This window comes from Dama dama, chromosome 21, assembly GCF_033118175.1.
Source record: "Dama dama isolate Ldn47 chromosome 21, ASM3311817v1, whole genome shotgun sequence".
Taxonomy (NCBI): domain Eukaryota; kingdom Metazoa; phylum Chordata; class Mammalia; order Artiodactyla; family Cervidae; genus Dama; species Dama dama.
Genome location: NC_083701.1, coordinates 22,192,250 through 22,209,138, shown reverse-complemented (window position 1 = coordinate 22,209,138; position 16,889 = coordinate 22,192,250). Strand labels below are relative to the sequence as shown.

Here is a 16,889-nt window from a genome sequence, read left to right as displayed (position 1 = left end):
TGTCCCTTTTGTCTTCGTGGTTCCCTGGAGCAGGACAGGTGACCGGACACTTCCAGTGGCTGAGCTGAGGGTTTCTTTCCTTCTGGGGGTCCAGTGAGCAAGTGTGAGGTGGTAAGGGGGCATGGAGGGAGTAGCCTCAAGGGAGGAGTGAGCCGAATTGGGTGGGGAGGAGATCTGTGGAAGGACAGGTAGGAGAGGGGGTGGTGTGTGTGGTGGGGTGGGTGACAGCGAGGGTGAGACCAGGAGAAGCATTGCTGGTAGGTGTGGTGGTGACAGTGTTAGATCACAAATAAAGGTCTACCTGAAATAAAGGTTTGGAAAGGTGTCATTTAGACTTTAGGTGGCTTTATGATCTTAATAGATTTTAATTTGAAGCATAAGAGAGACACCATGACATTTTGCTTGGATTTATTTTTTGTCTTATCCTCCCTTGCCTTCGTTTGGGTGGGGGGTGGTGGAGCCTCATAGTCTTTTCTGTTTGGACAGGGAGATTCTGAAGTGTCTTGAACAAAATCAGTTATTTTCTCTCAACAGCATACATTTTAACAGGTTTTGGGCTTAATTTTTAAAAGTATCTTTACATGAGCCACGAGTTTGCAGATTTTATAGAATTGGTGAGGGATTTCAAAAAGAAAATATTTAGAAAGTGAAAAATAGCTATGTGAAGACAAGGTTTAAAATTCTTGAGTGTGTACCATTTGGGATCAGAATGTTTAATTACGTAGTTAATCTCCCATCCCCATTTCCCCCCTCTTATTTTGAGGTTAGTTCTCCCTTTGAGCAGACATCATCTTGCTTTGGGGTCAGCTGTGAGGCTCTTTGGTAGCTGGACTCCTAAAACCAGAGTGGATAGCAGAGACTGCATGCTGCTGTGTGCCTTCAGCACGCTGGGTCGTTTCAGCTTAGACTTCTCCTTATGGGAGTAACGGTTGTGTTGTGCCTCACAGACGGTCTGTCCCTGTTAGCACCATTAGCTGCAGTTGTAACCATGGCCAGCGGTTGGGGGATATTCTTCCAGTCCCTAGTAGAAGCAGGTGTTTCAGTGTTTGGAACAATTTTCATCAGACCCGAGCTTCTTGGTGTGAGGTGAATGCTCTTAGAGACCTTTCTGTGTCTTTCCAGCGTGCTGGCTCTCTTTTTTTTAAATCACTGAGTCTCTGGCCTTGTTCAGGTCTGGCTTCTCTGCTTTGCACATCGTGCTCCAGGGAGAGTCTTCAGCCCGTCTGCTCTGAGTCTCGTCACTACTTCCGCGGGGCCTGGCTGTTGTGGGCAGACACTCCTCCCCAGCCTCTGGTCAGGAGTCAATTATAGGCCTCTTGTCTGAGGAATGAGGTGTTGGCTTTTTGGGGATTTTTTTTCTTCTTTGCTTAAAGGCCATGTGATAACATTGTCTCTGCAAGGTCTCTTTCTCTCTGTCATAAGCATTTTTTCTCTCATAAAAAAGGACCACACACTTTCATGATTCTAATAAAAATAAACTTTCAAAAGTCTGAATTAGGTGCAAATTTGAATATTTTGTTTTTCAACTTCACAGTGACATTTAGGAGCCTTTTTTCTGATTGAGTGCTATACTTGTGTTATAGGGGCTCATGCCTGGCGCTTAGTCAATAATAGTTGTTGAATAAAAAAACAAAAGAAGAATTTTCTTGAAGAAATTCATTATCAGTTTACTCTTGCATACCCAGTTTCTGACTTTCTACTTTAAATTTCCTTTGCCCATTACTGTATAACATGTGAGGTTCTGATTGTCATTATAGTGTGTTAGCCTTGCTGTCAATAGTCTCATCTTTGAGTCCCATATAGTATCTTTCCATCATCAGACACCCGTTTTGAAAGCTTTGACGCAGAACACAGTGTAGATAGTTGCGCTTAAGACATTGTCTTATTGGAAAAACAATTCAGGCAGTAAATCCTGAGACTTGGAAATTTTGTACCAGCTTCACTTAAACAATTTAGCTGGAACTTAGTATTCAGTTTATTATTTTAAGATAATTTAAGATAACTTACTGATTAAGGTATTGTCTGGAAGAATGTAATGATGTTTAGAATATTTCATGTCATCCCCATGCTTTTTATTTGTTGATGATACTCCATTAAATAGGGCTAGAAAAATAATGATAAAACTAGGAAGCTAATAAAGTAGGATAAGATTAAAAACAAAACTAAGTAATGAGTTATTTATTTCATAATAGAAACTGCGTGGTAGCAGTGTCGCTGCTGAAACAGGAACAGTCTCTTCAAGCGATGTAAGTACCTCCCTCTTTGTTCGTTGGCCTCCTCCCGCCCCAAGCATAAGTTACTTTGAGTTGTAGACAGTTAGCATCCCCTGGATGTAAATCCACGGATTTGGTGCAACTCCATTTGGGTTAGTGGCGTCCTGAACACTGTGCGTGAGGCTTCCTAGGCTGTGGGGTCACTTTCTGCTCTCGCTGGACGTGGGATGCCCTCTTCCTGTTGTGTTCCTCTTCAGGCGGCTGTATCTCAGGCCTAAGAGTCAGAGTGACTCGAGTGAGTTCACCAGAGCTGCTGTCTTGCTTCACCATCAGCCCTGATGTCTGACAGATCCATGAGCCCTCTGCCAGGCAGCTGGAAACAGTTCAGTTCCCTACTGGCCCGAAGACCCACTACTTGACCTTGTTGCTCAGAGTTTTCTGGAGGCCTGTGGCGGGGGCAGATCCCCCCTTTTCAGGCCAGACATGCCCCACACTTCTGTAGAGCCCAAAGGTTAAATGTTAAAACGAATCATATCTCACCAAATTCCTTTCCTGGTTAGAGTAATCTCCTCTGGTTGGGAATGGTTTGATTTGACTGTATTCAGAAGAGTTCAATAATTGGCAATAAATGTGGACAAGTAGGAGCTGGCATGATTAGTACCAGTTGAGAGAGAGGTGGGAAAAGAGTTAAAAATATAGAAGAGTTGTGTCTACATTCCCACCTGCCTGTGATAGACCTCAGCCAAGTTCAGGGGGAGCCACGTGGGATCCGTGTTCATAACCTGCAGCAAACACCCCATGTGTGTGCTCGCAAACTAGGGAGGGCAACAATCCATTTCAGAGCCAAGAGGGGTGCTTCTCTTGGGGCGTGGATGGGGGGACTTGACCTCTTGACCCTAGCACACTTGGGTGTGTTAGGCCAGAAATTGGCACGAGCCTTCTGAGGTGGAATCAGAACAAGGTGTAGAACCAGGTGAGCAGTTTGGGGGTGGGGTAGGGAAGGTAGAGGTAGGCTCCAAGTCTAGATGCTCAACCACAAGCAGATGTTTAAGTTGGGAATCTTTGTCTTATATGATTTGAGTTTTTTCCTATCAGTTTGAAATTTTGAAAAATTGTTTGAAAAATTATCTGGTTAGGTTTATTTGTCAAATTTTTAAAAGGTGTTTTGACTCACACGTATCTATAAACTGAAGTGGTTGTTAAAGGGTCTGGAGGTTATTTAGGCTTCCACAGTGAGTGAGCTCTGGTCACGTGACATCCCTTTCTTGCTCTCTTCTGTCCGTCATGTGGAACACATGATCCTGATGACCTGGGTGGTCAGTCAAAGTGGGTTGTCTGGTGGACTTGACACATACGTCCCAGCAGAGTTTGTAGCATCGAGGGTGATTCTGGGTGGAGAGAAGATGGCCTTTGATGTCCAGTCTCTTCCCTTTAGTGCCTTGCGCACCTGAACACACTCCTTGTCTCCTCCTGAAGGGTCCTACTTCTTCAGAAGGCTCTCCACCTGTAAAGCAGATGAGAGAGGGGTGTTAGCACTTCCTTTGACGGTTTCATTTTAGTAGGGGGATCGGAATTGGTAACTGGTATTTATGGAGCTCCTACTATATGCCTGGCACTGTTTCAGTCACCTGGCATTTACATCTCCTTGAGTATTCACAGCTCGTCTTTGACGTGGGTCTTACCATAAGCCTCATTTCAGGGATGAGCAGTGAGGCCGCTGAAAAGGCACACGGGCTCGCCTAAGGTCATCTGCTTGCCCACGGTCATCTGGTCATGGTTGCAAAACCGCCAGGGAGATAGAGTCCTTCCCAAGAGGGGTTGTAAGACCTGTGGAATGAACCTGGAGCTTTAGACATTCTCCAAGTTGCCTCGCCTACTCAGACTTTTAAAAATAGCCATGTTGCATCTTAAAATCCGTTTAGGGTTTCAGGCAGTGTACAAATGGGGTTTGGTAAACTGCATTCCCTACTGCTGCCACTTGATGGCAGTATAAGACAAACGGCTCAGCTCCACTGCAGTGTGAGAAGCGTGATGCCACAGTCCCGGCTTCTAAAATGGCGCAGAAGTGACATCCTAAGTTATGAGTGGACCCGTGTAGACATTGTTATTTAAATGATGTTCCATAGATGAACTTTTCTTAAAATGCGTTGTGTTGTTTTTACCTCAATGTGAAGATCATGAATGACTTCAGATTTCTCGTACTCAGGCTGACTGATCTTCTACTGTTGTTCAGCTCTTTGCTGACTCCTGAATGTGGATTATTAGTTTTCGATTTTTTCGAGGAAGTCATATAGCCTTGGCATTGATTGCTGTGTTGATGCCCTGACAGAAAGAGGAACCCTGTGATATCTCCCAGCCTTTGGAGGAGTTAGAAGAGTCTGGGCATCCTTTTCCCTTTGTCCAGCTTCTTCCATACCTCTGTGCAGGGGAGCAAGGGGACTGCCTGCTCCCATGTCTGGCCATGTCCTTTTCTCTGGCCGTCTCTGCTGTAGACCCAGCTCAGCCCTGGTTATTGCTGGGTGGATGTAGTTTCATCGGCAATAAGTAACACAGTCAAGTTGCCAGGTTCTCTTGTCACTTATTCTGTCTTGCTATTTAATATTCTGGAGCAGGTCTGTCCAGTGGAACTTGCCATGATGATGGAAGTGTTGTTCTTCATGTTCTCATTGTCTACTCTGGGAGCCCCTCGCACACAGGGCTCTTGAGCCCAGAAATGTGGCAAGTGTGAGTGAGCAGATCAGCTTTCCATTTTATGCAGGCTTTTTGGTTGCTTTGGTTTGCAACTTTTATCAAAGTATGTTTCTCATACTATACAGTCCTTCGACTTGCAATTCAACAGATTTTCATATATTTACAGGGTTGTACAACCATTGCCACAGTCTAGTTTTGTAGCATTTTCAACACCCCAGGAAGAAACCGTGTTCTTATCAACAGTTGCCCCCATCCTCACCCCCTGCCTGCCTCTGGCAAGCACTCACCTGCTTTCTGTCTCTGGGCTTGCCCTTGCAGCCACTTCATGTGAATGAGTCATGTGATGCATGGTTATCTGTGACAGGCTTCTCTCACCTAAAAGTGTAATGTTTTCAGTAACAGCATTTTAGAATGGAAGGAGAAAAAAAACCTTAGCATTTTTGACTTTTGGCCAAATTCCTTAAACTGTATTCTCTGGCAGTTCCGATATCCTTGTTAACATGAAGTTAGTTTTACAGCTTTGATTCTATTTTAAATTTAAGGCTGTGTTTTTTCTTTTTTATGAATTTATTTATTTCATTTTTGGCTGTGCTGGGGCTTCGTTGCTCTCTTGTTGTGTGTGCAGACTTCTCATTGTGGTGCCTCTTGTTGCAGAGCACGGGCTTTAGGGTACAGGCTTCAGTAGTTGGTGCTGTACAGGTTTAGTTGCTCCACAGGTTGTGGGATCTTCCCAGACCAGGGATTGAACCCGGGTCCCCTGCATTGGCAGGCGGATTCCTAACCGTTGGGCCACCAAGGAAGCCCAGCTGTGTTTTTTTTTAAGACTTTTCAGTCTTTCAGAGGAGGTGGAGAACTTTCAGGATTTGCTTCTTTACTGTCTGTTGATGAGTTTATCAGAAGTGCTGCCCAGTAGCAGATGTGAGTGAGCTGCGTCAAACACCTGGATAGGGCAGGCTTGTTATTAACTCCAGTCCCCTCTCGCTGGTGGCTTGTCAAGTCTGCGAGGACCTCAAGAAGTTCATGACCAATTATATGTCTTTGTGCAGGTTTCCAGAGCATTGCTATTTACCAAAAGCACTTCCTGGATCATGTTCATTGTTCAATTGCCTTTTATTTTCTTGTCATAAAATTAGTATGTTTTAAACATTGAGGATCATTAAAGTATATGCAAAGAATGAATGTTACAAAAAGGAGAACAGATAAGAAGCTATCAGTTTTGCTTTTCTGATCACATGTTTGGAAGGACTGTGTATATTCTAGCAATGCAAAGGAAAATTAAATGGTAAACTATTTCAGTACCAGACTTTCCTTTACATAACATTTGTTACCATGGCTATATATTATCATAATAAGGTAACCTAATATTGTGCTTCAAATATGTTCTTGGAATTGCATACAAAGCAATCATTTATAAAGTAAATCATATTTTCTGAAGTCCACAATAATTTTTCCCTACAATAGAGGATCCCTGTAGTCATGTAATTAAATTACATGACTAAGCAAATTATATTGAAAGCAGTACTTGAAGGAGATTTATAAATTTGGAAATTAATAGTGAAATTACTTTTTTGGTAAGACTGAAATCTAAGATGAAATTATTTTAATTTAGATATTAATATAGGTGTTTTATGAACTTGACTGGAGAGTCTGTTTTAATAAGCCAACATCAAGAGAATTCTTGCACTGTGTGTGTTTTAGTTCCTGAATATGAGGTAATAATGATGATGATGTACATTATGGTTTTTTTTTTTTCAATTATTTTTATTAGTTGGAGGCTAATTACTTCGCAACATTGCAGTGGGTTTTGTCATACATTGACATGAATCAGCCATGGAGTTACATGTATTCCCCATCCCGATCCCCCCTCCCAGTACATTATGTTTTGTGTTTAATGGAAACTGATGTCAGTTCAGATTTGAGTAGCAGAGCTTTGTTGTTTTTTAATTTGGTGGGCTGGTATTGCTTTCTTGTGTTGATGAGGCAAAAATTTTGAAGAGTTTCAGTGATATGCCAGAGACAATTTAGGAAAACTTCTGATTGCTAAAACCTGTCTCCCTCTTTGCCTCCTTTCCTTTCTTTGGTCACTTTTTTTTTCATGTCATAACTTTTTGGGGAGGAAAAAATTACCCTGTCCTCTTTCTGGGTTCTTCTGGCTGGTCAAAGAATTAAATTGACGTGAGACAGAGGAACAGGAGAAAGTCAAATGTAATTACACATATACAGGGTTACGTCATTTTACGTAGCTTCCGGTAGATGTAACCACCCATTCCTGGAGCACTTGATTTCTGGAATGGAGTTGCCAGGGCACAGGGCACACGTGAATTTAGATCTAGCAGTCCAGTCACTTTTCTAAACCCATTTGCACATCCGTCAGCAAAGGGAGACAGTTCCCGTTTGCTCCTGACACTGACATTGTCCTGCATTATTCTCTAAAGTGGGTGTCATGATAGAAGCAAAAACTACACGTGCACACTTGTGTGTGTGTGAGGTGTGCACACTGACTTTCTAGCTCTATGAGAAAAGATTTGTTTCATAGTCATGAAACATTGAGTGCATTGGGGTGGGTTAATCCCCAGTCCTGGAGGATTTCACTTACAGCTGGCTTCTGGGCTTTGTTTTGGTTGGTTGTGTGCGTGATGGGTTCAGCTCTGTGCTTCACTGACACCCCCAGACACATGTGTGTTTCCAATATCTCTAGACAGCTGTTCTTCTCTGCACTGCAGTCTTTTTCTTTTTTTTTTAAGTGCCCATGATTGCAAAATTTAGAGGAATATTATCTTTACACTTTCTCTTTTAGTTTGTACTTGAATCCCTGCGTTATGGAGATGGGTGTTGAAAAGTGGTCTATAAACACTGTTGCAGCTCTAGTGTAACTTTGGCATAATGTCTCTGCAGTTCCTATGTGTATCTTTTGTTGCCTTCCTGCTTTATCATTTATCGCTGCTTGAATTATTTTTAATTCTCCAGAATATGGATCTGGGGGCCCCTCTTGAATTCTGCCAGTTGCTGTTTTCCTTAGGTGCCTAATCTACCATAATGTAGGAGAATTCCCATTGTCAGCCATATTGGAGAGTGTATTTGATGATCTTCTCTTAAATGTGTTGAGAAGTCAAGTTACTTTTTCTCTACCAGGGAGGCTTGTGCACATTGTAGCTAGATCTCCACCTAGCCTGTCACGTGTTAGCTAAATCCCACACCCCGCGGGATGTGCTGTCTTATTCCCCCACTTTATTGGCGGGAAGCTCACTCAGGGACCCGAGGCTTGGAGGTGGCCGAGTATGGCAGGCTGGTCCCAGGGCCTTTGTTCTTAATTGTGATACTCTGTTACTGCCTTTCTTTCCTGGTGGAGGAGTCGATGTTTGAGCCTGTGGGTCAGTTCATCTGGAGAGAGGAGGGGCCGGAGTTCTGGGAGGTAACTGGAGGTGGAGGTCTGGTCCTCAGCGGGGAAAGTAACTGTTGGACCTGGCACTGGAAGGTCACTGCTGACCCTAGCATTGCCGTGTTAGTGGGGTGGTAAGATGGAAGAGAGGTAAGAACCTGGATGAATCTTTACAGAAACCTTCACGTATTAGGAGGAAGAGAGATGCAGAGGTTGGTACCACATTTAGGGATAACATGAAGATGAGAAAGATAAGAGTATGTTTAGGTGGTGAATAGAGGAAACCAACAGACCCTGGAGCTACAGATTGCGCTGTGAGGGAGGAGTGGGCTGCAGGCCGTGTGGGGCTGGGGGCCTGGACAGGAAGCACGGCCCACCTCTGCTGGAGGAGAGCGAGGTGGAAATGGCTGTAGGTTTAGTTCCATGTGGGGGTGTGATGTTGGCAGCTGAGCGGCTCTCTGGCTGATGGTCTCTTTCTTCTCTGGCTGCTGAAACGAGGGAGGAAAGCAGGGCGGGAGGGTAGAGGTGATGGTAGTGGTGACAGCATGGGTGTGGCTCCGAGAGGGCAGAGAGAACGGGCAGAGCTGCCTGAGCGCCGCATGGTGGTGCACCGTCTCCAGCAGGGCCTGGATTGTGTCTGTGTGGGAGCAGAGGCGGTGACTCACTGGATTGATAGAAGGCTGATTACTCTCTTTAAAAATAAATCATTGAATAATTTTATACATGAGACTAATAGGATGATGTGAGAGAAAGCTAAGGAAGTGATATAGTTTCCTTTGTTCAATTGAAGGCAGTCATTCAGTTGTCTGTCAGCATTGCCTTCACTGAAAATAATTTCTGTGCTGGTGTTGGACTGCCTGGCGGTGCATCACAGGACAGAGTGTGGTTTTACAAGCAACATCTTTTATCTGCTTGTTTATATGTGAATGCTGAAGCTGTAACTAGCAACAAAGAAGCCATTTTTAAAAGGTGTCATGTATTGCAATATAGAATGGCAAATGGACTCGGAAAAAGACAGCGAACCAAGAAATTTTTGTGTTGAGATTGTTGATAAGTGGAAGAGAAGAGTGTGCCCTAGGCTGCTTTTTTGTTCATTATTGGAGAAAGCCTGCCCAGACTCTGTCTCTAAACAAGAAAGAGGGAATTCTCCTTTCACAAAGTCCTACTTACCTGCTGACCTAATTGGAAAAATACATATATATTTTCTCCCATTATGGAAGATTGTTTTAGAACTGAAAATTCACCTTTTTTTTGGGTCATTAGTTTTTGCTAACATTTTTAAGTTTTTAGGCAAATTATGTTAGTACTACTGGATATATTGTGCTTTCGGTAACTGTGTTCACTACTTTCTAGGTAAAACCTAAGATAACCTTTCCATGATGACTTTTGATTATTCTACCAAATACAGTTATATCATTGTGTTTCTGTGTTTGAGTGTCTGGAATTTCTTTAAAGTGTTAGTTTTTAACAAGCTTAGTTTAAATTGAAACATCGAGCTTCAGTAGCATCATGTATGTTAGGTTTTGAGTATTTATGTGACGTCCACTGTCCTTCCTTTTTTCTTTTTGTCAGCATGCTCTTTGAGGCCAGAGTCTGAAATTTCCCCTTGTTCCTTCATTTCTTACAGATGTAAGCCTCATGGTAGTATTTAGGGAGAAGCCCAGGCCAGATGTCACCACCAGCTTTTCTAATATGGAGATTCCTGCAACTTCTTGGGGATTATTTACTCATATTTATTTCAAGCTTCAGATTTAACCTCAGTTTCTCTAAGAAAGTGCCGCTGAACTGATAGTTTTAAAAACTCATACTCTTTTTCACGTGTTTAATTAGGTTTGTATATGCTGTATAGTTTTTTTTTTAAGTTCTTTTTTATTGAGTTTCTATGAAATGTTTTAACTCTGTGCTGTATGAACTACTTTACTTAATCCTAAGAGTACTCTTTCAGAGTACTTAGCGGTATCATCCTTACTAAGGATGGAGAAATTGAGCATTAAAAAGGTTCAGAAGCCAGCTTCATATCATTCAGATATGGGCCCATCTCAGAGAATACACTTCTGTCTTTTTCATTCTATTGTTGATTTTGATATTTATATAATTATGAAGAGCAGTATTGTCTGTATTGTGCCTCTCTTCAGGGGTAAGTGAAACACTGCAGGATAATAAGCCGTTTATCAAACCATATCAAAGACATAATTACTGTGTTCCTTGATTTCCCTGACTGGATGTAGGCTTGAACCATGTAGGCTTAATTTCACAGAAGTCAGCTTCATTTCTGAGAGTCAGAGAGGAAAGTGAAAAGGAGAACTGACTTTTGAGAAAATAATAGAGACCTCTGGGCATTATGATATTACCATCAGAAACCCTAGCAAACAAACTCCAGACTCCGGCATCTTTGCAACCTGGTGACCTGAGGTGCTTTCTCCCATGCAGAGTTCCCAGTATGTGCAGTGTGTGGCGGGGTGTCTGCAGCTGATGCTCCGAGTCAATGAGTACCGCTTCGCCTGGGTGGAGGCAGATGGGGTGAACTGGTGAGCCCTCACTTGTCATGTGGGATAACATTTAAGAGCATCTCTCCTTGACATTGTCAAAGAAATTAATATGTTTAATCACTGAAATGAAGGTGTTTTTTTAAAAGGATTTTTTTTCAAATGTCTTGTGTGATGTTTTTCCCCAGGAAACATGCTGGAGACTCAGGGCCCCCAGTTTTCATGTTAGTATTTATGTATGTCAGGATGGTACTCTCCACCTTGCACGAAGCAATATTCCAGACTCCAGAGGGAAAGCAGGCCTTCAGCATAGACATAGCATCTTGTTTGTGTACACAGTTTAGTCCTGGTGGCTCAGCGGTAAATAGTTCTCCTGCCAATCCAGGAGATACAGGTTCGATCCCTGGGTTGGGAAGATCCCCTGGAGGAGGAAATGGCAACCCACTTCAGTATTCTTGCCTGGAAAGTCCCACAGACAGAGGAGCCTAGTGAACTACAGTCCATGGGGTCATAAAAGACACACAACTTAGCAACTAAACAACAACATCTTCTAGGCAAAGTTCTATTTCTGTGTAGGGGGCTGATCGCCAGTCATGTTCCCAGAGGCCAGCCAGGAGCCTGCTGTGCCGGCAACCTGCTTCTTAGGACAGCTGTCTTATGTGTTAGCTCTCCTCCGCACAGAAACCTGAAGGTGACTACATAGACGGTGTTTCTGGTCTATTTATCTTTTTATAAGTGATGTGATGTTTTGGGCAATGCATTAAGAAAAGATAGTTATTCATTTTACTATTATATCATCTTCTAGGTGATTCCATCGTCCAATTTTTTATAACTTTAGTCTTTACTGTTTTTTTTTTATCATACTTGAGAATAATGAGTGAATAATGACGAAATAAGATCTAGGATGGTGAAATAATGTGATTCTTCAAATTATAGTTAACAAACTCACAGTATACCTTAGGGTTTTAAATGGGTCCAGTAGACCTGTATTGTGATTGTAAAATACATTGAATTTTATCCTATTAAACGAAAAGTGAATTTTCTTTTTGTTCTTTGAAAGACCTGTAAGAATAAAAGTCATGAAACAGCTGTTTCTAAAAATAGTTATAATTGCTCAAAAGATAAGCTCAAACACCTAAAGTTTGGTCTGGTGGACCCTAACGGCATACAGAGAGGCTAACCAGATGCTGCTCTTCTAGTTTTTGCCACTCGTGTTTAGGAGGACGGTAACATCAAAACCTTTGACTGTGTAGGTCACAACAAACTGTGGAAAATTCTTCAAGAGCGGGGAATACCAGACCACTTTACCTGCTTCCTGAGAAATCTGTTTGTAGGTCAGGGAGCAACAGTTAGAACTGGACATGGAACAACAGACTGGCCCCAAATTGGGAAAGGTATACATCAAGGCTGTATATTGTCACCCTGCTTATTTAACTTATATGCAGAGTACATCATGAGAAACACTGGGCTGGATGAAGCACAAGCTGGAATCAAGATTGCCAGGAGAAATATCAATAACCTCAGATATGCAGATGACACCACCCTTATGGCAGAAAATGAAGAAGAACTAAAGAGCCTCTTGATGAAAGTGAAAGAGGAGAGTGAAAAAGTTGGCTTAAAGCTCAGCATTCAGAAAACTAAGATTATGGCATTTGGTCCCATCACTTCATGGCAAATTGATGGGGAAATAGTGGAAACAGTGACAGACATAATTTTGGGGGGCTCCAGAATCACTGCAGATGGTGACTGCAGCCACGAAATTAAAAGATGCTTGCTCCTTGGAAGAAAAACTATGACCAACCTAGACAGCATATTAAAAAGCAAAGATATTACTTTGCCAACAAAGGTCTGTCTAGTCAAAGCTATGGTTTTGCCAGTAGTCATGTATGGATGTGAGAGTTGAACTATAAAGAAAGTTGAGCGCCGAAAAATTGATGCTTTTGAACTGTGGTGTTAGAGAAGATTCTTGAGAGGCCCTTGGACTGCAGGGAGATCTAGCCAGTCTATCCTAAAGGAAATCAGTTCTGGGTGTTCATTGGAAGGACTGATGTTGAAGCTGAAACTCCAGTACTTTGGCCTCCTGATGCGAAGAACTGCCTCATTTGAAAAGACCCTGATGCTGGAAAGGATTGAAGGCTGGAAGAGAATGGGATGACAGAAGATGAGATGGTTGGATGGCATCACTGACTCAATGGGCATGAGTTTGAGTAATCTCTGGGAGTTGGTGATGGACAGGGAAGCCTGGCATGCTGCAGTCCTTGGGGTCTCAAAGAGTCGAACAGAACTGTGCAACTGAACTGAACTGAACTAGTATTAACTATTCAGTTTAGCAACAATAAAGGGCATGAATACAATCTAGAATATGTCATGTCCAACCTACACTCTGATATGGTAATACCCACCAACAAGGTTGAAAATGAAAGTGAAGTCACTCAGTCATGTCCGACTGTTTGCGACCCCATGGATTGTAGCCTACCAGGCTCCATGGGATTCTCCAGGCAAGAATACTGGAGTGGGTTGCCATTTCCTTCTCCACGGGATCTTCCCGACCCAAGGATCGAACCCAGGTCTCCCGCATTGCAGGCAGACGCTTTAACCTCTGAGCTACCAGGGAAGCCCACAGTTGTAATCAAATTAATACAGAGACTTTTAAGTTGAGAACAGGTATTACTAAAGGTAGTATATATTAACTTGCGAGATTGGGACAGTTTAGAAAAGTCATTGAATTTTTCATTTTTTAAAGAAAGAAAACATGTAATTTCTACTCTGCCATTTCTTTTGTTAGGATTGAAGGTTTTCTTTTTTTCCTTTTTGGTGCTCCTCAAATCACAAGCAGGGATCCTGGGAGGAGAAAAAATTGTGAGCATAGCCTGTTTGAGGAGAGTGGAAGGGGACTGTGGTTTAAGACCCAGGACCTGTTTTCTCTGTGTAGTTTCCTTTTCGGTTACATGACTGGCACACACTGTTCTGGAAGTTTATGTGCCTGGATAAGACCAAGATACACTCTTACATTACTGGAAAGTCTGGAGGTCAGCGCTGACGTTTTAACTGCTGGAGCTAAGGCAGGTGGGCTTCCACTGAAGTAATTGCTCCCCCCTGCCCCATTCACCTGCCCTTTGTGAACATTTGTACTCTGACATTTGAAGTATTTTTAAAGTATATAGTAATATAAAGTAGCATATAAGTGAAAGGTAAGATTCAGAAGGAAATTGTGTGCTGAGTTGCAAGGGTCATGTCCTGAATGCCAGTCAAGCCCTCCTGCTGTTCGCTGTGTGACTGCGTGCCCTGCAGCAAGCAGGCAGCGTCCTGAGACTCCCTCTGTGGACTGGCCCTCTGAGAGCAGGGGTCTGGCTCGCTCCCTCCTGCAGGAAGAAAGGAGAGGACGTGATTCTGAGAGACTGACCCACTGGGGCAGAAAGAGCAGTCAGTTATTTCTACTTCCGGTCGCACTGTCCTATTACTAAATGTCATCTCCACCTGTGTTCCTTTCAGCATCATGGGCGTCCTGAGTAACAAGTGTGGCTTTCAGCTCCAGTATCAGATGATCTTTTCCGTATGGCTCCTGGCTTTCAGCCCGCAGATGTGTGAACACCTGAGGCGCTACAACATCATCCCTGTCCTGTCTGACATCCTGCAGGAGTCGGTCAAAGAGAAGGTGACGAGGATCATTCTCGCAGCGTTCCGTGTAAGCATTTGTGGGGAGTGTGTCCTGTGGGGGATATGTCCTGTGGGGGGTGTGTGTATGTGGTGTTCTGACGTGTGTCCTGTGGGGTGTGTGTGGTGTTCTGTAGTGTATGATGTGTGTGTGGTGTGTTCAGTGCAGTGTTTGTGTTTTCTATGGGGGGGGTGTGTGTGAGGGATGTGTATGGTGTTCTGTAGAGTGTCGTGTGTGTGGTGTGCGTGTGGTGTATTCAGTGGGGGTGTGTGGTGTGTATGTGGTGTTCTGTGGTGTGTGTGTGGTGTGTTCTGTGGGGGGCTGTGTGATGTGTGAGTGTGTGAGGCATTTTTTGTGCAGCCTGAGGCCTTTCAGCAGGTGCAAATGTTGCTTGTTCTCCCAGTGGTCTTGGAGCTGTGGATTCTTGGTGAGCTTAGACTGAAATATCATGGATTGTATTTATGGCAGGAGAGGGGACGAGGGAGGAAGCTGTCTCTATGGATGATATGTGAGGATTGCAGACACTTGTTGGGAGTGTGACAGTGCTATATTCAGGTGGCCTTGTTTTCCAGGAGGCTGTTTGAGGTTTTTTTTTTTTCTGTCCGGGTCCTTCTTTTAGAAGGGAGTTGTATTTCTGATCCTGGGTCTGCTGACCAGCAGTCATTTCTAAGACAGCTTTAGAGATCTACAGTTACTTTGAGCAGCGAAGTTGTCCTCTTAGGATGTTAGGATTTTGGCCTTGAGCTCAGTCAGCATCTTCCCTTAAACAGACCAGGAAGTTGAGGGTGCAGGGGGCTATGCTGGACTCTGTAGAAATCACAATGTTCAAAAAGTCACAGGAAGTGTACAGCCAGAGTGAGATTCTTTATTTTCTTTGGCCCTGATTTGGGAGCTCTCCAGATTGTCAGTCAGCTTTTTATGGACATCTTAGAAGTAGGATAGTGTCGCTCTTTTCTAGTTTTCCTTTCCACGTGGTGTGTTAGCAAGAGTGTTGGCTCTGGAGTGGGCAGACCTGGAATGAGTCCCGGCATGGCTGGATGGGAGGGTGGTGTGAGCTCTCAGAGCTGATTCCTCCATCTGTAGAAGGTGTTGAGTGAAACTTAACTCACTTCAACATTGGGTAAGGATTCAATGAAGTAACAGACAAAGGGCCTGGCAATAGTAAATATACAGGAAATATTTCTTTTCCTCCTTTTCTGTCCATAAAAGCACAAAATAATAGCCATCTGCTTCTTTAACCCCCACCTGTATGAATTGCATTCTAGGTTAATGTGGCACCTAGGCAGAGGTCAAGGGCTGTTCTGTTAGATTTAGAAGAGGCAGCACGAATGTTTTACTAATATTTAGCAGTATTTAACAATCTTATTTAAACTTTATTTGCAGATTCAATTTTTCTATCCACACACACTGCATGGAACTTATGTTAATTTCTGGGTTTCTGTTGTCCAATTTGAATTTCAGAGTATTTAAAATAGACCCAATCTATTGACAGGTATATTAGTTTTTTAGACTCTCCTTACTAAACTGGGACAATATAGTCATTGTATGATTAGACTGAAGACTGAATATCAGAAGAACATCCTTAGACATCCAAAACTTTGATGTACATAACTGAGTTAAAATCGAGCCATTAGTAAGGACATAGTAAAGCCATTTGATTTAAACCATCAAATAGGTGAAAAAAATGACAATGACATGTTCTTCTTTTCTTTATCATTCTCAAATTCCTGTAACCTTTAATAAAGATTTCACTGATGAGGTTGTTTGAGGATCATCTAATTATACTTTTTTCCCCACATCCCGAGGAAGAAAATTTTTATGCTGAAGACTTTAGGAAGCTTGCTGAGCTGCTGTGAGCTGAAGAACTCTAGCAGCTGTTTTTTTTTTTTTTTTTTTTTTCATTTGGCTGGGTGAAATTTTATTTTTGAAAATGTCAGTCTCACTTATTCATAGCAGGTGCTGAACTCCAGGTCTCCATAAATGTTATTCCATCGGTTAACTTGACGTGTCAGTCTTTTGTTTCTAAAATAAATTAGAATGTTTTGAGGCTGTGACTGAGAAAGATACTTCAGGCTGTATTTGTTGTTTAGGGCTCTTCATCTGTTGTGACTTTCTTTCTCTTTTTTGGCTCTGCTTAGTCCAGATCCTACCTAATATGTCACATAATAAGATAAATTGTATTTTATGACTGCATGAAAGCTTGTAAAGGCTCAGGAAGAAACCCCACCCAGTTGAATTTGGATTTATATTAGCTTATGTTAACTATGATGTTTAATTCACGCCCACACACGTATGCCACTCACAGACACAGACATGCACAGACTTGCATATTCTCTGCAGAGAGTTCACAATCATAACCCTTCAGAGAGGCCCTCCATTCTGTCTCATTGATCTGTGTATCTGTTTTATGCCAATGCCATCCTGTTTTGATCACTGTAGCCTTGTAATTTAGTTTGAAATCAGGA

At 42.7% G+C, this 16,889-nt stretch overlaps 1 protein-coding gene across 3 annotated transcripts in view; it reads left to right on the top strand.

Annotated features, from left to right (window-relative positions):
- The window catches only part of ATP6V1H (ATPase H+ transporting V1 subunit H), a 44,791-nt gene that overhangs the window by 7,922 nt on the left and 19,980 nt on the right, over window positions 1-16,889 (top strand). For 2 of the 3 annotated variants that reach the window (XM_061123300.1, XM_061123302.1), the window contains 3 exons: window positions 2,193-2,246; window positions 10,714-10,811; window positions 14,262-14,454. In XM_061123300.1, the coding sequence (XP_060979283.1) occupies window positions 2,193-2,246; window positions 10,714-10,811; window positions 14,262-14,454 (345 nt within the window). The remainder of the gene's footprint in view (window positions 1-2,192; window positions 2,247-10,713; window positions 10,812-14,261; window positions 14,455-16,889) is intronic. The other variant, XM_061123301.1, reaches the window with a different exon arrangement.